Consider the following 25066-nt stretch of genomic DNA (forward strand, 5'->3'; position numbering starts at 1 on the left):
TCCAGTTATGGCACTTGAATTTCACATCACTGGTTTGTTGGTCTTTTTAATGACTTGTATGCTTACTAAAGCACATAAACGTTCTATAAAATGTACTATCAACATGCGATTAGATCTCGTCTGGCCACTCATAATTATTTAGAAGGTTATTTTTCCCATATGTATTTTTGTCAATCATTCATCTAACCCTTGTTCCGTGAGACCTGTTTGAAGTACAGATGGGGTCAGGTCAGTCCAGCAGCAAACCAAAGGCAGCCGTGATTCTGTTCCAAGGGTAGCCCCAGCCCTGGGTGCCACCAGAGCTCATTGACATGAGGCATCAGAGCCTTCCTAAGAGGAACCCGAAAGCTGGGTTAACTGCCCAGTGTTACCCATGCAATGTCACTGTACAGCCTAATGCATTATATGCCGACAAACTCAAGCCAAATGTTAGATGGAGCCTAAACATTCCCCTAAAACCTACACTTGGTTACGAGTTTGCATCTCAGCCCTTTGGACAGGAGACAACTGGACCTCAGCTGGGGCCTGAACTCATTACAGAGATAACTAGCTGCTTTTAAAATGCCTGTTTCTTTTTTCTGTTTTCAGGGATTACAATGGTTGACACAGAAATGCCGTTTTGGCCCATTAATTTTGGAATTAGTCCAGTGGATCTGTCTGCAATGGATGACCATACACATTCCTTTGACATAAAGCCATTCACCACCGTTGATTTTTCAAGCATTTCTTCACCACACTATGAAGATATTCCTCTCGCAAGAACTGATCAGACAACAATTGATTATAAATATGATATCAAACTCCAGGATTGCCAAAGTATGCTTTTAATTTTATTTTTTTTCTTTAGTATTTCCTTCATGTTCGTATTTGCTTCATTCTCTGGAAAGTGTACCATCAGCAAAAGAATTTACAAGTATTCAGATGTTTAAATGGTGGTATCCTGTATCATCAGAGATGTCCACCAGATATTCTTGCAGGGCAGATAGAAGAGACAGAATACATATAGCAGAGTATTCTTCTTTCCAGAAGCAGCAGTTGGGGAATTCACCTTTCCAGAGCAGCAGTTGGGGATCAGACAAGGTATCATAAAGTGTCTAAAACAACATTAAACTCTATTTATTAGACACATGAACCCCACCATTTGTTTCTGAAACCTCTGGTCTCCGATTCATGTATCTTGTGTGTAAATTGTCCTTTGAAGCTCTGTGCACACAATGCAGGATAAATATCCTGGATGTTAAAAAATTCCCCAGCGTAAATAGCATATTAATTATTAATATGAGTAGCTTTTAAATTCCAAACAGCCTAAGATGATGGTGTAGAAATATTGGCTCCATCAGAGTCACAATATTGGTGTCAGTGTTCCAAATGCAGGCATCACCTTGGAGCTCCATGCGCTGGTGTCACCTATGTACTACCACCAATGCTGCTCTTTCACTGGTTACAGTGAAAAAAAAGGACACAGAACTCTCCTTTTAAGAAAGAAAGAGCCCTATTCTTAACTGAGTTGTTACTATATTCCTCCTCAAAGTAGGAATGTGCGGTTGCTGTGCCTGGAACTGTTTTAGCCTACTGAGATCACTTCTGTTAGTAGTGATATCTACAGGAATTCTTGCAGGGAATTCCTTCTAGGAAAATTGAGGTATTTAATTTTAGTTGTGTAGGAAGCAGGTGCTGTGTACCTATGGGTTATTTATGAAATAAATTCAAAGACATTTTTCCCGATAATAATTTGTTTTTCTTTTGTTTAATGAGAAATGTCCATAATACTGTAATACACATAAAGTGTGCAGCAGAATTTAGGTAGGATAAATCCTCTTTGTCCTTACTTAGATAATTTTCCGCTTTTCTTTTTTTCTTCAAGTTTATATAGGAAAGAAAGCTTTCTAGTTTGTAAAGTGCAGCCAGTCTGGAAAAGAAAAACATTCACCTTATTGTAGTACTCTGTCTGTCACTGCTTCTGAGACTGATCTGATGTAATGGTAAAGTGGCAAGTGTCACAGCTTTCTTCTGTGACCAGTAACAATTCATTTAAAGACACCAAGCCTGTCTCTGCTTCTATGTATCCTATTATAGTTTGAATTCACCATTTCCATCTTCTCTATACACAGGTGCAATCAAATTGGAGCCTCCCTCCCCACCCTATTTTTCAGAGAAGGTTCAGTTGTACAATAAACCTCATGAGGAGTCTTCCAACTCCCTGATGGCCATCGAGTGCCGTAGTAGGAATGTGCGGTTGCTGTGCCTGGAACTGTTTTAGCCTACTGAGATCACTTCTGTTAGTAGTGATATCTACAGGAATTCTTGCAGGGAATTCCTTCTAGGAAAATTGAGGTATTTAATTTTAGTTGTGTAGGAAGCAGGTGCTGTGTACCTATGGGTTATTTATGAAATAAATTCAAAGACATTTTTCCCGATAATAATTTGTTTTTCTTTTGTTTAATGAGAAATGTCCATAATACTGTAATACACATAAAGTGTGCAGCAGAATTTAGGTAGGATAAATCCTCTTTGTCCTTACTTAGATAATTTTCCGCTTTTCTTTTTTTCTTCAAGTTTATATAGGAAAGAAAGCTTTCTAGTTTGTGAAGTGCAGCCAGTCTGGAAAAGAAAAACATTCACCTTATTGTAGTACTCTGTCTGTCACCGCTCCTGAAACGTGATCTGATGTAATGGTAAAGTGGCAAATGTCACAGCTTTCTTCGATGACCAGTAACGATTGATTTAAAGACACCAAGCCTGTCTCTGCTTCTATGTATCATGTTATAGTTTGAATTCACCATTTCCATCTTCTCTATACACAGGTGCAATCAAATTGGAGCCTCCCTCCCCACCCTATTTTTCAGAGAAGGTTCAGTTGTACAATAAACCTCATGAGGAGTCTTCCAACTCCCTGATGGCCATCGAGTGCCGTGTGTGTGGGGACAAGGCCTCTGGCTTCCATTACGGCGTGCACGCCTGCGAGGGCTGTAAGGTGGGTTGTCACAAACCTGTTCTTTCTGAAGTAAGATTTGTTTCTATTTTCATCTGAATAATCACTTGGTAAAATCAGAGATCTGTGCTTTTTTAAAAAAGTTTTGTGTCTTTAAATTGTTCCACGTATACTGCATATACTTTGACTTAGTAAGTGGGAGACTTTTAAAATATAATTTGCTTTTTTTATAATGTTACTGATCTATTTGAATTTTTTCTGTATTTCTTCTACTTTTGTCAATTATGCAATTATATTTATTTCCTGCAAAATTAGTTCAGCACTTGGCAACAAAGAAATAAAACAGATGAAAGAATGTAAATTCTCTTTAAGTACTCAGGCTCAAAAAGGAAAATAAATCTTTTGGAAATGGCACTGGGATCAGCACAGGAGCCCAGCGATAGGCAGAGTATGATCCTTAAGGAATCTGTCAAAACCAAAGTCAGACACAGTGTGTATACAGAAAGGTGCTCTGTATGTATAGAGATGTGAGCCAATGGCACTGGCAGTTTCTTGCATCCTTTTGTATGCTTTTGTGTTTACTCCAGGGCTTTTTTCGAAGAACAATCAGATTAAAGCTAATTTATGACAGGTGTGATCTTAACTGCCGCATCCATAAGAAAAGCAGAAATAAATGTCAATACTGCAGATTTCAGAAATGCCTCGCTGTTGGAATGTCACACAATGGTAAGTGCACAAAGCATGTTTTAAAACAATCATGTTTCATCCGAAAAAATAACATGGAACATTAATATGATTACTGACTGTGCTGCTTTAACACCTAGAGTCCTCTGTTTCTTTACACCAGGCAGTTTAGAAATACATATTGGAGATTGCCTCTGAGTTTAGGAGACGATGTATATGGTTGGAGATTACTTTCAATGTTAAAATCAGAGAGATAGAGATCTGCACTTATCAATATAATAATATAACATAGGAGTTGGGTTTACTCTCCATCGTTCTTGCTCATTACAATGTCGGTTGTTCTTCCTGAACATATTCCTGGTATAATTGTTAGTTTTCAGTTCATGGTCTAATTTTCTGACAAGACTGTTTTGCATAGCATAGCTCAATATCCCTTTCTTATAAGTGGAAAACTGAATGATGAAGAACAGACTAGAGAATTTACTGAAAGTTTGTGAACAATAACAACTTGAATTTGATGGATGGGACACTTAGGGAGGACTGTTAGCATCCCTAAGTTACCACTTCCTCATACTTTCAGTGAACGGGCCAGACCCTGTACTGTTTTAAAAAACCCCTGTCCTCCTCCTCCTTCCTAGGCTACCCACTTGTGGGCGTAGCTGCCAGTGTGTGGTAAGTAGGAGCATTGTTAGCATGTTCCTTCAGCTCTGGGGCTCCCATCCTACGGGGTGTGTGTGTGTCTGTGATTCCTGTGTCACACGCACGGCCTGAGCTCTCCTCCACCCAGAGATGCGCGTCCCGTCCCCACCATGAGCCTTCAGTGTGTCCCAGTCTTAGATGGCAAAGGTGTTTGTGACTGTCGGGGCCTGCTGTTGCCTTAGGGGAGCAGATTGCACTGTGCGTATCACGATACCGCTCGCTTGGATTTAGGAGAAAGTCCCTCAGAACTTTAAAATTTAACATATCGGTTCATGTGGAAACAGTTACTTACGAATGTTTGGACAGAAAGACATAATGAAGATTCTTCGCTGCCTTGCTTTGGCAAAGTTGAGTAAAAACAGGAATTAAATGTCATAACATAGAGACTTATGTAATTCTAAGGGTAAAGAATTGCAAACATGACTGGGAAAATAATTTCTCTGCGGTTTTTTTAGAACTTTCATTATTTTCTGTATAAAAAAAAAAAAAAAGAGAGTGGACTGTCCCCAGGAGGAAAGCTTAACTGTGGTTTGCGAAGTTAATACATGCAGTGAATGTAAATTGGTATGGGAAATGTTTTGCTAATAGAAAATATGGGTTTTGAGTTCCTGGGATGCAACAGTAACACTTAAAAATAAATCTAATTCTGAAATGCTACTGTGGGTATTTTTATAGTAATTCAGGAGGTTTTATTATTATTATTTTCAAGGTGGATGCCAAATTCTCCCATAACCTAGCAACACGGCCTCCAATTAAGTCAATGGGAACCATGTGCAGCTCTATCAAGAAGAGCAAGGCCAAGGCCGTTCTCTCTGGCTTAGTGACATAAAGGGCCCGAGAAATATTTTTAAAATGAACATTTCACCTGCCATTTTTTCCCATTCAGCCTCTGCCAAGGCAGAAGCTGTGGCAGCATCAGGGGTCATGGGTATAGGTGCCCAGGGGAGGCATGGAGAGGAGAGGGAAAGGGCAAAGCCACTTGGCCCAGGGTTTGAAGCAGCTCTTCCATTTGCTCTCACCCTGAGTTCACCCAGCGGGGAGGTAGCAGTCTCTATATTCAAGTTTTGGCTTCTACATTTGCCTTTTTTTTGCCCACTCTGGTTGCAGTACATTTCATGAAACAACACCCTCATTCCTCCATCATTTATTAATAAACAAAACTAAATGTTGCCTTTGAAGACACAGGGCTATATAAAGAAGCACACCTATTAATAAACAAATTTATAAAAATGGACTAAATTTTGCCTTTGAAGACACAGGGCTATATAAAGAAGCACACAGGAACACAACACTGGATGCTGTCAGTGACACTGAGACACACTTTATGGTACATCTACAGATTAAGCACGTCCATTTGACTAGTGAAGTTATCTGCAGGAACACAACACTGGACGCTGTCAGTGACACTGAGACACACTTTTATGTTACATCTACAGATTAAAGCACGTCCATTTGACTAGTGAAGTTATCTGAATTTAAATGCTTGGAATCAGGATGTGGATTATTTGTGCCCCAGCGTTCCAATGGGTGACTCTCTTTGCAGAGATGGACTATTGCAAAATGAATAGGGCACTTAAAAAAAAAAACAAAACCCAACTGGGGAATGCAAGGAGATACTTAGCAGCTACAGCCACATTTTTTCACGTATAAACGCTCCATACCACTTGGCTGAAGGTTAAAAAAGACAGTAGTGTTCTCATGCTTTGAATATTGTTTTCCTTTCCTTCTCTAGCCACAGTGCTGCTCTGCGTTTAACCCTTAACTGCCCAGATTGTATTCTGAAGTACCACTAAGCAAAAGCTTGGTTCTTTCAATTTGGAAACTTCATTAATTTTTTTTTTTTTCTCTTCTATTAGAAGTACTATTTCTATAAAACCAACGACTGTAATGGGAAAAAGAGCGCACATGGCAATATATCTTTATTATCAGTTCTGGGAGTAGTGAATTATTCCATGCCTCCACTAAACTCAGTCAGGTATCCGCCCTGGCTCTATCTTGTGCTTTTTAGTGTAAGAAACTGTGTTTATAGTCTATCTAGGGACTCATTTATGCTCAGAAATAATCTAGACAATCAGAAGCGTAGAGAGCTATACACTATAGTCTGTAAGTGATCGTAGTGACTTCTCCAAGCCATAAAATGTGGTGTAAGGATAAATATCCTAGTTTTTCCATAAAAAGGCAAAGAATATAATCTAAAATGTAGTGTCTTACTAGATCCACTATAGGTTTTATATCACTGACATTTGGAGAATATTGTAAATGCAAGTAAATAAATAACTGCCCAAGGAAAGAGAGAGAGAGGGAGATGGTACGTTCCAGCTGCGGGCACATGCCCAAACTTGCACAATCTTCTATTCCTGTGAAAGAAATTGCCACCTGAAGCCCTTCCACCCTTGCAGCCTTGAAGCCATGTTTCCACACCTCTTCTACCAGGGCACTGGCTTCTCCCTGCCCTTCCCGGCCCAGTGCCACTTCCCAGGCTCCAGCAGATCAGGAGGCTGGCCTGCTGTGAGGGTAGGCGGAGGAGAGGGAAGAGGGAGTAGCAAAGGAGGGTAAGTGCTCCAGGGAAATAGAAGATGGGGCCGGGGACACAGGAGGGATGTGGAGAGAGGAGCAGAAAAGGGAGAAGATCATGCCACCCGTCCTTTAAACCTTCCCCAACCACCAGAAACACTGTGAACTCTCCTTTTTCCACTCTAACCTCTCTAAGTCTCACCGATCCCTCCTACTTCTCCTCTTTCCAAATATTTTCTGTAAACCTCCCGGTGCCTGACCTCTTGCTGAATTTTGTCTCAGTCCCCTGAAAATGACAACGACTTCTCCAATAGTACCACAAAATTGAATTTTGCCCCAAATTTTGCCTTCAATGCTAATAAACATTGAACAGAATCTGCTGCAACTAATATAATATTTAACAAATATATTCTTAAAAAAAAAAATAAAACTGAAAACAATCCTGTTGCCTATCAAATTATAAGATAGGAGTTTTCGATTCACAACTCTCTATCATTATGTTGTTAACAAATTATTACATTTAAAATATATTTTTGGATCCTGATCACCTTATATTTAGGAAACTTTACTCTCATAATTGTATCAGAAATCAATCCAAGACACATAATTTCATGAAATAAGGATCATGTTTGAAAGTGGATCAGGAAGGATCTAATGTTGTTAATCCATCCTAAAAACCACACCTTTAGAAAGAAACAAACACATGCAAGAATGATAGATTGCTAATAAATGTACAATCCATAAAAAAAATAATGATGCATAACAAACTTTACCCCAATTTTCACACACTAAACACGAGAAAATATTATGAGATTCCTGAGAGATTTCATTATTGCCAGATTATTTTCTGTAAAAGTCTGATGTTGATGGTAGACAACAAGATACACCCTAAGGTTTTATGCAGTCCAGAAAGCTGTAAGATTTCATTTCCATTCTTGGTGAAGCCCATTCCTGTATTTCAAAGGCTGGGTCCTGCTGGGTGGGCACACACTCTGCTGGTGGCTGGCTGGCTGCAGCGCCGTGATGGCAGAGCTGGCAATCCCGCTCCAGCGGGTTGTTAAACCAACCCGGAGTGGTTTTAGGGCAGTCAGAGATAACCCCGCCTACCCCTTTGATTAGTTAATCAGCTGGCACATTCTTTGATAACAGCAGGAGTTTGGAACTGAGTTGCCATTGATGCAATCGCTTTCCGTGCCAGGAGAGAGCTTGGTCTGTTAAATCTAACTCAGTTCTGATCGCAGGGTACAAGCGCTCAAGGATGGAAGTCAGTGTTTATAACCTAGTTTAACATACAACAACATATATGCTAAGTTTCTTTTGAAGTAATCTCAGCATTTTACCATGCTTCCATATAATTCAGTGTCACCTTTGGCACTAGTGTTCATTTATTTTGCTTTTTGTGGGTCTTTTTTCCCCCCTTTTTCATTTGCGCAAAAGGAATTTAAAATAATCTCTTTTTAAAAGGGAACCAGGAATCTGATCTTCATAGAAAAATTAGCATCATGAGACCCTGTGCCTAACTTATGCCAAGTATTCCTTAAAAATATATAGCAAATTGCTATGCAGCTTTAATCATGTATCATTTGTCTTTTGGCTTTAACTCCAAAATAGATTATTCATAAAGGTGCTCGCGTTCATAAAATTTAGCACAAATTCTCAAACACATGGAAACAAAAAATGAGATATGACTCTAACAAGGAAGAGCACCGAAACAAAGCAAAGTAGCAAAGTAATAAATAATACTTGGGGTTTATAGCACTTTTCATGCAGAAACTCAAAGCATTTTTCAGGGAAATAAGCCTAACCATCACAAGCAAAATAAATATAAATGAGAAGTTTAAGGCGGCACCTACTCTAGAACTATTAACAGTAGATGGAAACAGTTTTATATTATTTATATTAATTACATTATATTTATAACACATGCCTGCTTTGCAAAGGGAATTTGGTATCCTTTTGGGGGGATAGATAAGCACACCAGAAACGTGATTCTAGAACGCCCTTAGTCAATCTTATTTTCTATTAAAAAAATGACCATAAAAATAAACACAGTTATTATGAATTCTATACCAGTGCTATTGTAAACTTTTAACAGAGAACTATCAAAAATATATTGTTTAGCAATACCAAATTTCTAGCACAAATACTGTAATTTTACTTTCCAAGAGACTCTTGGACAGGAGACAAGAGCCCCTGCACAGGAATCGGGGTATAGAATCAGGGTGTATTTCGAAAACAGAATATACACACTATGCTGTCATTCTGTACTCAAAACTACAAGTAAGCTTATTTTATACTGGCGCTATCAGTGCAACTGTAGATAGATCCACTTATGTTGAAAACTGCCATAAGTTTTTAAAAATAACCTATCCCCCGCTATTCTGGCAAAATTACTTGAAAGGAACAAGCACTAGTCTATTCCCCCAGGTATGAACTTCTAGCAAGATGTTCCCAGTCTGGTTTCTGTTCTTTAAAAGGATACAATTGCATTAGTCAGTTATTCTCTAACGCCCAAACAATCTCTGTTTTGAAAATCCCTGATCTTTTCAATAAAATCTCTACATTAAACAGTTCTATTTCAGTAATCAGTGTCATAGGTGGTATATACGCTGTGGTATGTTATTAAAAATGTTCCAGTAGATCCTTGATTAAAAGGAAGGGAAGAAGAAGAAAAAACAAAAGGCAGGGGGGAGGGAGAAAACAAATTCCTATTGTTTTTTATGCCTTGGAGAAGCGTATAAACTATTTTAGAGCTAAGTTAATATTCAAACATAGGAAGGGGAAGCAATATACGGCCCCCTTTTTTTATCCCTTGCTTGTAAAAATAACCTCAGTGAAAGGGAGCCTTATGGCAGCGAGATCCCAGATTATGAACTCGCTTCTGCAAACTGCAGCTCTCAAGGACTGGCCCCCAACAGAATCCTGTCTCCCACTGCTGTTCAGTCAAGCTCCATTTCCATAATGCTTAAAAAGTTACTATGCTTACGGAAAGAGCTTACAGAATTCATATCAGGCCATTAGGGATGCATAATTTGTTGTAAACATTTTACAAAGATATTATATATATGATGTTATAAATGTATTCCATATAAAATACCAAAGTAGGATTGACCATGACAGAGCACTTTTCTGGTCCTAAACACCTGGTTCCTGATATGATTGTGAAATCTCTCAAGGGACATGTTCCTTGGAGTTCCTAAGTGTTTCTTACTACCTGTGAAGAATTCTTCAGGTTGCAATAAATTGCACTTCATGTATTTCTGAAAGTGATCAACATTTTAGAGACATGGGCAACTCCCATCTCCCTTTCTTATTAACAGTCCTTTATATGAGGCTAATATTTGCCTTGCCTTCTTTCCAGATTAAAAGGTGCACTGTAATAGTCTGAGAAGTCTTGCTAGACTTCATTTAGCTCTTCAGTTTGCAAATTCTTCCTCAAAAAAAAGCATTGAGGAGTTGAATTTGTTGGCAGGAACCCAATCAGAAGCATCAAAGTATCACCAGATTTTTTCTATTGATGAAGTTATTGCAAAATACACATTTTCAAATTGGACAAATTAATCATAAAACAAACTCCTATGAATGACACAAATTTAATATTTAATATTAAATCTGAAACCAAGTTTAGTGAAGAACATAATAGCTTTAAACAAAATTATGAATTTAATAAATGTCTAGCCACACTGTTCAACATGGACTTCTAATTAACCTTTAACACTTCTATTAACTGTATTATTTTAACACCTTCTGGACCCCACATTTTAGTTCTGCTTGTGTCCCTATAACAACTTCTTAGGATATCTGTGTAATAATATACTTTAGCTTTATTATGTTCACAAAAGCTTGATTCTTTTTATTGAATCAGTCCTTAAGTATCACCAAAAAAAATATTTGTAAATGCTATAAGGTATTCTCAGTGGGTTTTCATGCTGTTTACTTCATTAATTACTTTATACTTCATTCATTTTACATCTCCAGGAGTGTCTAAAATGCAGGTATTACTGTTGTAGGTTTAATATTATCAACATCCATACGTGTGTTTTGTTTTTTTTTAAATTAGGATTAGTGTTAACTACAAATAAGAATTTTTAATAGTGAGAGAATCCATTTTAACTGCAAAATGAAAATACAAAAATGGTCTTGAGTCCCAGTGGAGCTGAATTAATTCCTTTGTAGTTATGCTGAATTTTCTCATCAATTTATTTAGGTTACACTAAGTACAAATATGAACTTTCCTTTGGTTTCCTACCAATTTTTTATACACCACTATAATTACCATATGGTCATCCAGTCACATGACTTTACTGACCAGTGTCAGTCTCTCTGAGCCACTGTAGTGTGTCATATAAACTAATATCCAGTTAATAATTTTTCTTTAAATGTTTTGCTCTCAGAAATAAGGAGGGCTGGCAGCAATGTCTCCCTGAAAACCATTGTTAGGAGCAGATTAAGAACACTTAGTGTTCCCCATGAGAGAGAAAAACGTATATACGGCATGGTATATATGATCAAAACTAATAGCAGTTGGCAATTATTCAATATTACCCATATGAAAAATTAAGAGCATTTACAAACATTTTCAGGGAAAAAAAAATAGAGTATGTTAATTTGTACCTATTGATCTAGATCTCCTTTCATGATGATTTTTATTTTGACCAATTTTGACACTAAGAATACCCAAGCAAATAAGAACTATACAGCATGCATCATTCAGAGGCTGTTTGCTGAAGGAGAAATGTAGTACAGTTGTAAAAATAAAAAACCATGTTTCAGCCATGAAAGAAGAGAACTGATCAATGAACATAGCTGATGATAAATGGATTTTATGTTTTGGACGCAATTATTTATTCTTGAAAAAAGTGTCATTTTTGGCCATCAGCACATTGCAAGCACTCTCATAAAAGGAAAGGGGCTGGTTGTTTCCAGAATAAATGTCCCTAAAGAATCATTCATATGTATGATCTTAACAGCACTTTTATTTTATCCAGGGAAGACACTAACTGCTGAAAATATAGTTGTAATATTTCTATTTCCTCTTAAGGCCAAAATGCAAACCTTCATTTCTTCCTTCTGTTTTTTGTTTTGATGCTCTTTTGTTCTGTTCTGGTTTTGTAAAACAAAACAAATTCTGTTTACTGAAATATCATCTGATAAATCAGCTCTTGATGGCTCACTGGAACTATTTTCCAAGCCAGTCCCCTCATGAATAACTAGTGTGTTGGGTAGTAAGTACATAGGCTTGGAGGGGGAGGGCTGGAGCCTGCCTGCCCTTGCTATGGAGGAACTGCCAGACCATAGCACTATCTATATGCTCCTTCCATACTGTGGCCACATAGAGCTACCAGGAACAACTCAGCCTTTTCTGGCTTTTTTTTATTCCCTGCACAACCTTCTTTCTCATTCCTTAATTCTTTCGGTACCGTTTCATAGCACTTGCCACGTGAAGTTCTGTGGAACTATTTAGGAATTTATTCCTGCAAGGCATGTGAGTATTTTGTTTCTAAACAAATGAGGAATCCGAGATCCATATGGTGATTTGCCCAAAACAATACAAGGCGGAACGGTGGTTCCTCCCCTAAGCCAACAGAACTTTAATATCTTAAAGATTCTTTACATTTTATTTAGATTGGAGGTAGAAGCAGTGGTTTTCACCGTCAGGTGAGCTGACAATAGTTTTGCATTTCCAAGCAAGATACTGTAATCTTACTCTTGGGGCACATAAATTATTTCCTCTTTGAGATTTGTTTGTTTACATTTCTTTAAAGTGCTTCAGCTGGTTTGCCTGTATTACTGGAGAAAATCATCTTTCTCTTCCTTGCCTAAGTACTCGTGCAATAAAAATTTGAAGAGCTCATAACAAAAGGTGACACAAAAAGCTATTAAAATATGCTTTTTTAGGTGCCACGATAGCTGTAGTAATTGCTTGTCGTCTTCTTCAGCCATCAGGTTCGGGCGAATGCCGCAAGCGGAGAAGGAGAAGCTCTTGGCAGAGATTTCCAGCGACATCGACCAGTTAAACCCTGAATCTGCTGATCTGCGAGCACTTGCCAAGCATTTGTATGACTCATACATAAAGTCCTTCCCTCTGACCAAAGCCAAGGCGAGGGCGATCTTGACAGGAAAGACGACAGACAAATCAGTTAGTTCCCTCTGTTTTGTTTTGTTGGGCTTTTTTTCTTCCTTTCTTTTGAGTAAATGATTTACAACATTGACAACACATCTTTTTAAAAAAAAACCCAAAACTTTGCTGCTGGCAGTTACATATTTCAAGCTGCGTCTGAAACACAGGAAATGTTTTTAGATAGGAGAAGTAAACATTATTTGAAAAAACTCCAAGTTCACCTAATAAAATACTTGAAACCAGGACAAGAATTTGAAGGTCATCTTAACCTTTTTCTATTCTCTGATCCGCTCTTCCCGTTTTCCTTCTCCTTCCCCAAAGGTTATCTTCCCCACTATCTGTGGAAGGTGGCTATGGAGCTGTCGGGAGCTGGGTGCCGGAGTGTTGGAGCCTCCGGATGGTAGCACATTATCACAGCAATTTAGGGGAGCTGGGTGCTGGTGTTGAAGCCTCCGGATGGTAGCACATTATCACAGCAATTTATCAGGACACGCGGGGAGCCAAAGGAATATTCTTTTTCACAACCGTCAAATGGTTCCCAGTGCCAACACCATTGTTAGCCTTAACGATGGTGCTTATTCTTATGATACTCTGATGACTTCCTGCCTCTAACTGGGTTATCTTGGATCAGATCAGTATCCCGTGCTGGTGCAATTTGAATTTTAGATTAATGTACAAGACATTCTTTAAAAGTTAGATACAGAGATGTGTGCATTTGTTGGTTGCTTTGGAAACTTCACTGGCAATACATAACAATCTCCTGTACCAGTGAGAAGGAGGATAAATAAGATCTGATAGTTATGGTAGGTTTGAAATTTTGTCACTATTTTAATATCTAAAGAGCAAAATAGTTTTCCAATACTAATATATCTTAATTTGGTATATTTTCTAGATCTGCACAAATTTTATTGTCAGGATTACAACAGAAACTATTTTATTTTATTTTGTAATTTCAAAGACAAGAAAAAATTTAGAGGGTTTTTTAGGCTTTTTTCTTTAAAGACAATTTAAAGATCGATTGTACCCCTCACAGCAAAACTTGAGATAAGGTGGAAGGCTTTTCTTCTTCAAAGACAATTTAAAGATCAGTTGTACCCCCTCACAGCAAAACTTGAGATAAGGTGGACACATGCAATTTGAGTAACTTCTCATCATGGAGTATATACAGTTTGAGCCAGTGTAGTTTATTTATTCTGCAGAAAGATGATACGCTGAGTCCAAGGGAGGGTCATTGCTTTTTCCAAGTCTTTCTGCAGTTCCCTCTCTGTATCAGAGACGTGGGGTACTGGAGAAGAGTTAATGCAGCAATTTAGGTTTTTGTAAGTGTGTTCTTAATGACTATGTACCCGCACTGGAAACAGAATAGAAGTGGGGGGTGTAACAATATGTCTTGTTTCCTCCTCTTCATCCTAAAAACGTCCCCAGGAGACCTGCTCCTTTTTCTCCTGCAGCTGTGTGTGCTCTGGGGTGTAACAGCAGTTTGGGCAGGTCCCCTGCAGTGCTCCCATCTGCCCTTTGTCCAGGCGTGTGTTTAGAAGTCTGGGAAGTTTGTTTCTGGCATCCCAAGTGCATCCACAAATCCTGCTGTTGCTTTGTAGGGCTCTATGAAGCTCTCCTACAAACCCATTGGCCTGTGGGCTGTGGCTGGGCTGCCACGGCTTGGTCAGGGCTGGAAGTTACACCAATGCACTAACTCTTGTGCAGTAAATATGGACTCTGTTGTCAATGGTATTCTACATTTTTATTGAAAGTTTTAAAACTTTGCCCGATCAGAATATAGCAATAAAACAATAGACATAGGATTCTGCTTTTCATTGCTACCACTTTTCAAGGTGTTTTAAAAAATTACACTGAAAAGAGTGATATTCAGTAGTTAATGGTTACAACTTTTAGGTTGATTGAACTGTAATGGACTTTGTGCTTTGGAATATCCAACTGTTTACCATGGGCATAGTTTAAATTTATATATTTTTTTTAATTGCTCTATCATCTGCATTAACTGAAAATGATTGGATATGCTAAATGGGTATGTCAAAACTAAAATTAGTAACTCATTCTCTTCTGGGATATCCAGTGTTCATTTGACATAAGATTCTACTCACACGGTTCATCTGAATCTTTATATTAAAAAATTCTTTAGTTATTTTAAACTCTTTCTTGATTTTCATCTTCTAATGTCAGTAGCCTGGTGACATAGTATAACCTTCCTAAAATACATGTACGTGCACAGAATAGATGACTTTTTCTTGTACTTGGAGCTCCCACTTAACATCTTCTAGAAGGAAAAGAAAGGAACGACCTACGAGTGGTAAAACATGCATTTTAAAATCCTGCTCCACAGTCTTGTTATTGCCCTGCTTTGCATAGGTGTGCATATACCTTTGTACAGGCGTGTATAAAATCTTTTTTCTGCTGCCAAAATAGCATTGCATTTTGAAAAATACCTTGTCCTCCTGGCTTTTCTCAGCACGATGCATTTATTTTTTCAGTTTCACACTGAAATCCTAGAGCAAGAGGAAAAGTAGTGTCGCACCTGACACTCCCTTGAGCTGGACCTCGTGCTCTGGAGCTGTGTTTGCCCGTGGTCACTGAGAAGGTGACAGCCCGAGTTCCACTGCTCTTGTAAGCAGCAGAATATTGATTTAACTAAACCATTTTGGATAGACTTCAAAAGTGGTTCAATTAAATAGGAATAGAATTTTAGGAGTTTCCAGAGCCTGATGCTGTGGGAGGGAACTGCTGACTCCGGCTGGGAAGGCTTGGGTCAGCTCTGAATCTGCTCTGCAGCTCATAGTCAATATGAACACCCACCTGGATAAGGCAGTAGAATCTGTAATCATAAAAGAGCTTAAATTTAAAATTGTATGTCTCTAGCCCAATTGTTGGTGTATTTTAATTAATTGATCAAGTATTAATAGGTTAACAAACCTATTAATATCAGGTGATATTTGTCCAGTGCAGCAATGAACTATTTAGTCCTTTACCCTCTCAGGAGAAGATTCTTCAGATATATTTGGGAAATCCTCACTCACTCCCTTCTTTAAAACCAGAAGCTTCTTCTGCATATTCTGAGACAGATTGTTTCCAGATCCTAACAAAAGTTTTCCTGGCACTTCTTTTCCTAATCTGCTTTCAAAATTGATTTATTCCAGTGGAGTTTATTTCACAGTCAGACTCATCCTTGTGTTCTGAATTGTGCTGCTGTCGTTTGCATTGTGTTATTTGTGTTTTCTTTCCCATTGACAAGTTGAGTTTAAATAGATCCCAACTTTGTTATTTTAAACGAATTAAGAGCAAAAGGTTTTAAATTTATCAGCTAATCAATACCATAAGGTCAATATTACTTCCAGCACTTTCCAGTGAAAAGTACATGACAGAGTGTGAAGTTATCAAAATCTGTCTTTCTACAAAAAAGAAGTTATGTCTCAGAAGTGCAGCCTTGTTACTGTGCGCTACAGTCTGGTTTAGTGAAGCCAGTAAAATTTGGGTAAAAGGAGTAAGATTTTAATCTTTTGTTAATAAGCATTCCAGACTTTGAGTTCTGGTATTACAGAACTTCTGTAAAACAAAACAAAACAACCAACTGAAAAATGGCAAAAATCATGGATAGTTGAGAATAGTGTTTCTTAACTCCCCTCCCCTAATTATTAAAAAGTCCTATTTTTGGCATGTGGATTCACGGAACATGTGAGAAGTCCTTAGGAACGACTTGTCCTCTCTGTAAATCATTTTAACATTGTGAGGATATTTGCTTTAATAGGTTTATGCAGATTTAACCCTTTGGGGTCAACTGCCCTTGATAAATTCCTTCTAGATTTCTGGTTTTCGGATGAGTTACACCTCTGGGTGTTGCTTCGGTTTCTCAGGTGTCAAACGTTCATAGAAAGGATGTTTGAAACTAACTGGTCTTTTCCTTTTCTTTTTTAGCCATTTGTTATTTATGACATGAACTCTCTAATGATGGGAGAAGATCAGATCAAGTGCAAGCACGTGTCACCGCTGCAGGAGGAGAACAAAGAGGTAGCCATTCGCATCTTCCAGCGCTGCCAGTTTCGCTCCGTGGAGGCAGTGCAGGAGATTACAGAATTTGCCAAGAACATTCCAGGTTTTGTGAATCTTGACCTGAATGATCAAGTAACTCTCCTGAAATACGGGGTCCATGAGATCATATATACTCTCCTGGCTTCTCTGATGAATAAAGATGGAGTTCTTATATCTGATGGACAGGGATTCATGACACGGGAGTTTCTGAAGAGCCTGAGAAAACCTTTTTGTGACTTTATGGAGCCCAAGTTTGAGTTTGCTGTGAAGTTCAATGCACTGGAATTAGATGACAGCGACCTGGCAATATTTATAGCTGTCATTATACTAAGTGGAGGTAAGTGCTGTCTTATTTCATATATCTCATATAATAGAATTGACACTTTTAATTCCTATCCAAACAGGACAGTGCTCAGCGCTATGGGATGGCAGTGAGTTTATTTGCACATAGGTTTTTTTATTAGTTTTCAGCTTTCTTGATGTTGTTTGCCTTTTTTTCAGTTTCAGGCAGAAACTGAAAATGCAAATGACCTGCTATTAATGGTGGACCTGGAAATGCCTGCTGAATCAGCAGCTCATTTAGTTAGAAAAAAAATCAGGACTATCTTTCTGAAAACAGGAAGGGTGGAATTTCACTGGCAAGAGCTTCTAAAAGTTAAAATTCTGCATGGGGATTTTTTAAACCTGCAATTAGATCGTGTGGCTTGCTAATTGTACACAAACAGCTTCGACTCCACAACAGTTTCAAAATACATGTGGCATTTGGCTCACAGGATTTTATGGTGGGGTTTTTGTATTGTTGTTGTTGTTTTTTCATTCATGCAAGGTTTTGTTTGCCTTTAAAAGAGGGGGGAAAAAGAATGCATTTCTCAGGAAAACCATGCACTCCTAATGCCTGAGAAGACCAGGCACTGTGTGTCTGCTCTCTCCATATTAATGATTACGCATCATGCTTTCAGCAAAGCCTGAATCTGAAAGCCCAGGTACCAGCCTCTATGTGTTCGAACCTTTGATTAAAAGAGACAATGACTTTTCAGCTTTTTTGCAGACAGTCGCCATGTTCTCTCTGGTTGTGAGGCGACGGAGCTGTTGTCTTTTGTGAATTAGTGACATCTCCCCAGGTTTAGTTGACTTGGAAACTTTTCCACCGAGAAGCTGAGATATCAGATATACATTTCGGGTCAGATCGAAGGTCTTTTACTTTGGCCAATACTATCAAATTAATGATGTCGCACAAAGGAAATTTTCCCCAACCGATGTGTGTGTATTTTGGCTTAGAACGGTACTGCAGATATCAATGGGAGGAATGTGCTGAATGTTCTGAATTCAGCTCCTCCACAGAGCAATGCAGACTATGTTGTTATTAAATGATGTTTAAGCAATCAAACACCCCAAACCACATGCTATTGTTCAGAAAAGAAACATTCTGTTGAGAGTGCACCGTTAGGTATAGCTTCATTTCAAATCACCTACAATGACTTCTGGCGTTGGGCTTCATTCGGTAAAAATGTGGTATCACAATATGGTTGATTAGCCCAACTAAAGCCACTTCAAACAAGTACCGTTCCCAGAAGACTTCTTCTTGTGCAAACCTTTGAACACAACGATCCCTGAGGACTCTGAATTCATTCAGAAAGCATAAATATGTTACCGGTGGATTTTTGGTTGGCTTTGATGGAAGAGGAGAAATTATACAAGCCTATTAGGGCACTACGCAAAACATGCCAATATTTTGCATTTTCCAATATAATGAAATTTGACAGATGAGAAACAGGCCCCTCAAAATCCACTCCTAATTGAAAAAAGGGAACTTGCAATCTGCAAAGCGAGGTCTGCCGTGCTTCAGCGGTGTTGGCTTTGCATTAGAGGGAATAGGTATGATGTAACTAATCCCACATTTTATATCTCAGGAGGACAGTGATTCACAGGAAAAAAAATTGACTACGCTCAACCAGATTTATCAACGCAACTTTTTTTAAAGAATAATTTGTAAACAGAGATCTGTAAAGAACTACTTGAATTTTAATGGTTAGTTTTTCAATTACTCTGAAGCAAATCCATATAAATATATAAATCCATATAAATATATACATCCATGTAAATATATAAATCCCTATAAATACAAACAGTCCTTTCAAGAAAAATCCTTTAATTTCTCAATAACAAAGAACTTTCAATAGCTTTACTCAGACCTTCTTTTTCTTCTCCTTTTCAAAAAAGCATGATAGTTACTTGTAAAAACTGAGTTTATATTTTGAAAACAATTAAGCCTTGCTGCCAATTAGAGAATGGCTTTTCTGACGGAATTTACAGTCAGATATGATATATATTGAACTGTATGAAACCTGTGGGACTATAATATCTTCTGTGGTATGGAACTGAAACCCGATTTCTCAGATGCTCTTGTTTCTGTAAGAGCTCTGTTCTTGCAGAACTTAATTTCTATGAATTTCTATATGAATATTGAACTGGGCTGATTTCATTGAAAAGAGGATTTCAAAACCCGCTCATATAACCCCAAGGACTTTACTAGCATACTGTAATGTTTAAGTCACTTTAAGAAATCCAAATGTCTTAAAAGAAATCCAGTTCGTGAAATTAAAAAAAAAAAAAAGAGCCAGCCAAACACTGTAATTCTAAGTGAATCTGTCATTGCCTTGCAAAATTATGGGAGTTGTGCTGGCTCCGCGGCTGCTCTCTCTTTCTAAAAAGAAGAAGAGAGAAGGGAAAGAGAAAGAGTAAGAGAATTCCAGCTGGAACATTGCATGTAGAAAACTTTTCATTGTGAAGTGTTTGGAATTTGCCAGAAATCCTATAAACCAGTTCAGCCTCTTGATAATGAAAGAGTTGCTTTTGCGTTATACGTAAAAAGGCAAAATGGCTATTTAACAGTAAAAAGAAGCTGACAAATTAACGGTAATAAATGAAAGTCCTCCCACTGCCACAGTTAATCATGTTGTTGTTTCTGAGCTGCTCGGTGCAGCCTCGCTCTGTTTTACTCTGAACTCAGTATTACAAAGCTGCAGAGTTGTTCTTACTGTCGGTTTATCGCACTTTAAAATGATACTGTAAATGCAAAGGAACTCCAGTGCTCTGAATGTAATGCTGAGGAGACAGAGGGCGTGTGGGCAGTAGGATATTACCTTGTTTTTTCAAACACATCTTTACAAATATGATATATACCTGAGCTGAAAATGAAGTTTATCGTAAGAAGAAGGTTTAAGAACAAGTTGGGCAGGAAAGATCATAGTCCAGGCCTTATTGGGCTAATCCACATTCATAAACAGAGCAAACTCACTCAAGCGCGTTGTTGTCAAATAGAGAGGGAGCTCAAAAGGGAATTTTGCAGCATGTTTACATGTGATGCACGGACTTGAACCTTTGTAGATTATCTTCTGCAGCCTTTAGGATATAGTGATGTTTGGGAATTGTAGCAGGGTACACCCAAAAAGGCCTAGAATCTGTTAGTCAACATGAAGTCAAATTAGTGTTTGAATTTAGAAACATTGCTACATTCACTTTTTGTGTTGTCTGAGTGTGTTCTCAGCAGTAACTTTTGAGCTGTGAATCGCTGCGGCTTGTTTAAACACCACATTCAAGAATTTTGCTACAATCTGAAATCAGCAAAATTTGAAGTTTTATCACTGAATAGTACCAAGAGATAGTTCATATTTGCCTGCTACACAAATCCTGCTGTAGCCAACCTGTTACAACACAGAAGTAGTTCCTCATGGGAGCAAGACCTGCAGATAATCCGTGTGGGCTTTGAACCAAAATCCCGATGACTACAGTACATGTGACAGGCTCAGAAGAAAAACCCCAAACTGCTGAGTCATATCTGCCTCAGCAAAAGAAGTAGCAGAAGTTCAGCCAGCCATTTCTTTGCCTCTTTTATCACCACCAGATTTTAGAATCTGTATTTAAAATGCAAAATGCACATTAAAATATAAAGGTAAGGATAAAAGCTTGCAGATGGCAACTTGTGAGGAATGAGGAAAAAATGTAATTACTGTTAGGAATGTGAAAGAAGCATCCAAATCTGTAAGTAAATAAACAAACAAAATACTTTTCCCCGAGACAGTACGGAACAGCAATTTATGCAAAGTCATCCTGTTGACACCCCAGACTAAGGGGCTATGGGCTTTTCCCAGACACTGTCAACATTTTCTTACTTCAAACAGCTTCCTGCAGAAGTTTCAAACCAAATGCAACAGCCGTATGAAAATGAATGAAAACTGAATACAGAAAAGTAACAGTAAAAAGAGGAATGTGTTCCTCCCTTGGCACGGTCTGAATGGATAAAAGGCAGGTTGCAAACGGCACATTAAAAAGGCGAAGTTCAATTAAGAATTTTCCGTATGGGAGAGGTTTAAAAGAGGTGGCACATTAAAAAAGGCAAAGTTCAATTAACAATTTTCCGTATGGGAGAGGTTTAAAAGAGGTGTCCAATTCACTTTTAGTCATCTCTCCCCTTTAATCGTTGCAACCCTCTGCCTTTTGGCCCTCAGTAACCCAGTTTCACCGGATCATCAGAACGTCCTGCTACAACTTCCCTCAGCAGTTCCCTTTGCAGGTTTCTCTCAGAGCTCTCAAAGGGTGGTTCCGTCTCTCTGAGCCTCTGCGAAGGCCCCCACCACAGTGGCACAGCCAGTTTACTCCCGGGCTGTTTCTTCCTATTCTCTGTTGAAATTTTTCTCAAGGTTTAGTTAATCATTTCCTTTGTAATTTTTTTTTCCACAAGCCCCATCTCTCTGGAGCTCCTTATGGCACAAAATACACCTTTTGCTGCAGTAACCCAATGAGTCTGGAGCATATATATTTAAAAGCACCTTAGCAATTTGAAACATACCATAGTACCTGTACGTTAAACTTTGGCCTCTTATTTATTTATTATTATTTTTGGATTTAGATATGTTTCTTGGAACAGAAACAACACTTTCCTCTGTAAGAAGTTTTTAGTGAGAAAGTACAGCAAACTGTCAACACCCAAAAAATAATGTCCATATCCTGAAGTTCTCATTCATGAAAAATCTCTCTTGCCTTCAATGGGAATTTTCCTTCCTCTTGAATCGGCTTATTTAAAAATAACATCTGATGATCTCCTAGGCTTTTGTCATAGTCATCTTTCCTGACTCTAGTTCCACTGGGTCATTATAAAGCCATTAGACTGGGATTTTCAAAGGAGCTTAAGGCTTTTAGACGCTTAAGTCTCACTGAACGTCAATTGACCTCGGGCACCCAAATTTGGGGAGCTCCTTGGTAAGTTCCAGTCTCAGACCTGATCTCCTGGGTTTGCTGCCTGGGCTCCAAAGCTGGGCTGGGGAACGCAATGCTTCAATTGGGTTTGGCTTCTGAAAAACTCACACCCAAAAATTCCCACCATAAAAGAAGCAGGGGGCAAATGGAGATTAATCTCAGAGGAAATCAAGGCCGCAGTCTTTGTGGTTTTTGATTTTTTTATATCACTGTACACTGAGTCATACCCAGCTAGTTCAGAGTTCATCTGCAATGCAGGAGTAACATTTAAAGCTATCGCAACCCAAAGCCCAAATTATTAACAAATTTGAAGTACTGATATTCAGGAAGTTTCTGAAAGATATAAAGAAAGCAGCTAGATTTTGCAGCACATGTAGCGTATATAGGTAATCTAAAAATATATAGCTACAATTTATCAAACATTCTCTAAGTATCTTTAAAAAATGACTTGATAATATAGCCAAAGGAAAGGATAAACAGGAGCTGTTTGTTTGGGGACGATTTTTGGCTTGCAGATATTTACTTACTGACTTTCTGAACCATATTTTATGGCATTGTCAGTTGAATGGTATAAATAAGCGACCTCTGCAAGACAAGAACAGCTTATTAGCACGAAATACAAATGGGAAGAGCAGCTAAATAGGTCACCGAGTCCCATCACCCACACCTGAAAGCAGTCACTTCATAAAACCACTGTCAAACAAATATCAAGCTCCCCCCTCCGTATCCAACCTTGCCATTATTCCTGTTTGTGAAAACCTGTTCCCAAAGCTCCCCTCTCTGGGAGTTAACTGCCCTGCCCTGCTCAGTGACCTACATGTGTTCACACCTTGTCTATGCTCATTTGTTTTCGGGCCAACTTTGCCTTTTAGTTTACACTGCAATTTTTTTTCTCCGTGAAATAAAACCCCAATGTATTTATAAAGAGCTTTGTTTTCTCTCAGCCAAGCTGAGTTAGTAGAACTGGATGCACAGAAAGGTTACTAAGATCAATAGGAAATAACAGCCTATATTTCCATTTTTAATATAGATCAACCTCTTGTCCTTTCTGAAATGGCAATATTGCCTTAGGGAAGGAATTTAAGGCTAGCTATAGGCACTGCTTTTTATTGACCAACCTATGAAATGAATTTCATAGCTACACAGCAAATGTTATTTAAATTATTGACTGTATTTTTCATGGAGTGTTCTGATAATCAGGATGCATTACCCAGTACAAAGTAGTTTAGCAGTAACAAACTACTGGTGGTCATTATCCTATGTGAGGATTTAATAATGTTAAGCAACTTTATTAACTTTTATGGCTGTAGAATTAAATAATTTATTACGTCAAGTTAGAAAGCAAATGTTACAAGTTATGTTAAATAATACTTGCAGCCACTTAAAAAGGTATTTGGGGGCAGAGAGAAAGAACAGAACAGCTATTATTATGAAAGATAGCAATGGTTAAAAAAGAAAGCTTTTGCTGCTTGCTGAAGAATAAGATAGGCCGAGGATAACCCTGGGCTCTGGCAGCTGTGGCAGCACAGGCAGCTGACTCGGGTTGTAAACATCCTTCCCAGATTCCTCCATATGGAGCAGAGATCTGTTGGCATGAGCCCAGAAAAGGCATTTTCTGTACAAGCCACATCGAGCCGTCCTCCACTGCCATGTGCATCTGGGGCTCAGCTGAGGAGCTGGTGCTAAAAGCTATCATCGGGCTTCTTAATAGCAACTGCAACTTGGCTGCGGGGAAGAACTCAACCTGGGGTTTCTAAATCTCCCAGATTCAGCTGCAGAAGTTGAATTAATGCCTTTATTTTGGTAGGGTGGCATCCACCTTAGCAGCAAACATTCAAGTCCACCTGAGTATATGTTGATTTTCCCACAAGTGAATTACCTGATACAGCCTGTTTATCCCCCAATTATATCTCGCTCTTCCTTTCCACAAACACTCCCGGTTTAACTGCGGAAAATGCATTGTCATATTGTATGAACCTGTCTCTCTATCTGCACCACCCAAACACTTGAGCTCTTTCTAAGACTAGTTCTAAACCTTCTTTGAGCAAATTCGAGAAAAATCTTACAAATAAATACACTGAGACATTGTCAAAGAGTTCTCAGGAAGTGCCATATGTAAATGTTTAACATACTAAGAAATCTTTAAGAAAATAATACATGAGGTCGATGTTTCCTTATTTTTCATAACCTTAAACTCCCTTTTTTTTTATTCCCTAGACCGCCCAGGTTTGTTAAATGTGAAGCCCATTGAAGACATCCAAGACAATCTGTTGCAAGCTTTGGAGCTCCAGCTAAAGCTGAATCATCCAGAGTCATCACAGCTGTTTGCAAAGTTGCTTCAGAAAATGACGGACCTCAGACAGATTGTAACGGAACACGTGCAGCTGTTGCAAATAATAAAGAAAACGGAGACAGATATGAGTCTTCATCCACTCCTACAAGAGATCTATAAAGACTTATATTAATGACCATAGTAGTTCTAATCCGCTGACATAATGTATGTTCTTCAGATTGCACTATTTCTTCGAGGGAAAACTTTGCATACCTAAGAAATTACTGTGAAACAGCATTTAAAAAGAGAGAGCTTAGTATAGTAGATCTATTTTATGCATATTGTTTATAAAGACACATTTACAATTTACTTTTAATATTAAAAATATCTATATCATTAAATTGTTGGCAGTATTTTCAGAATGAATTTTTTAAACTATCTTATTTCCTAAAATTGCTTGTCCAGTATGATTGATGCTTCACTGAAGTTGGTTAAGCATGCAGTTAAATTCTCAACTCAAAAATAAAAATCTTTCTCCTTCAACATT

General features: G+C 38.3%; 1 protein-coding gene across 1 annotated transcript; it reads left to right on the forward strand.

The window, feature by feature from the left end:
- The first annotated feature begins 589 nt into the window (after window positions 1-589).
- PPARG (peroxisome proliferator-activated receptor gamma) lies at window positions 590-25066 on the forward strand. The gene is made up of 6 exons (XM_014951708.1): window positions 590-816; window positions 2805-2974; window positions 3520-3658; window positions 12769-12968; window positions 16878-17328; window positions 24465-25066. Exons 1-6 carry the CDS (start codon window positions 597-599, stop codon window positions 24710-24712), a joined length of 1428 nt encoding a protein of 475 aa, XP_014807194.1. The 5' UTR covers window positions 590-596; the 3' UTR covers window positions 24713-25066.

Source organism: Calidris pugnax, unplaced genomic scaffold, assembly GCF_001431845.1.
Source record: "Calidris pugnax isolate Ruff unplaced genomic scaffold, ASM143184v1 scaffold201, whole genome shotgun sequence".
Lineage (NCBI taxonomy): Eukaryota > Metazoa > Chordata > Aves > Charadriiformes > Scolopacidae > Calidris > Calidris pugnax.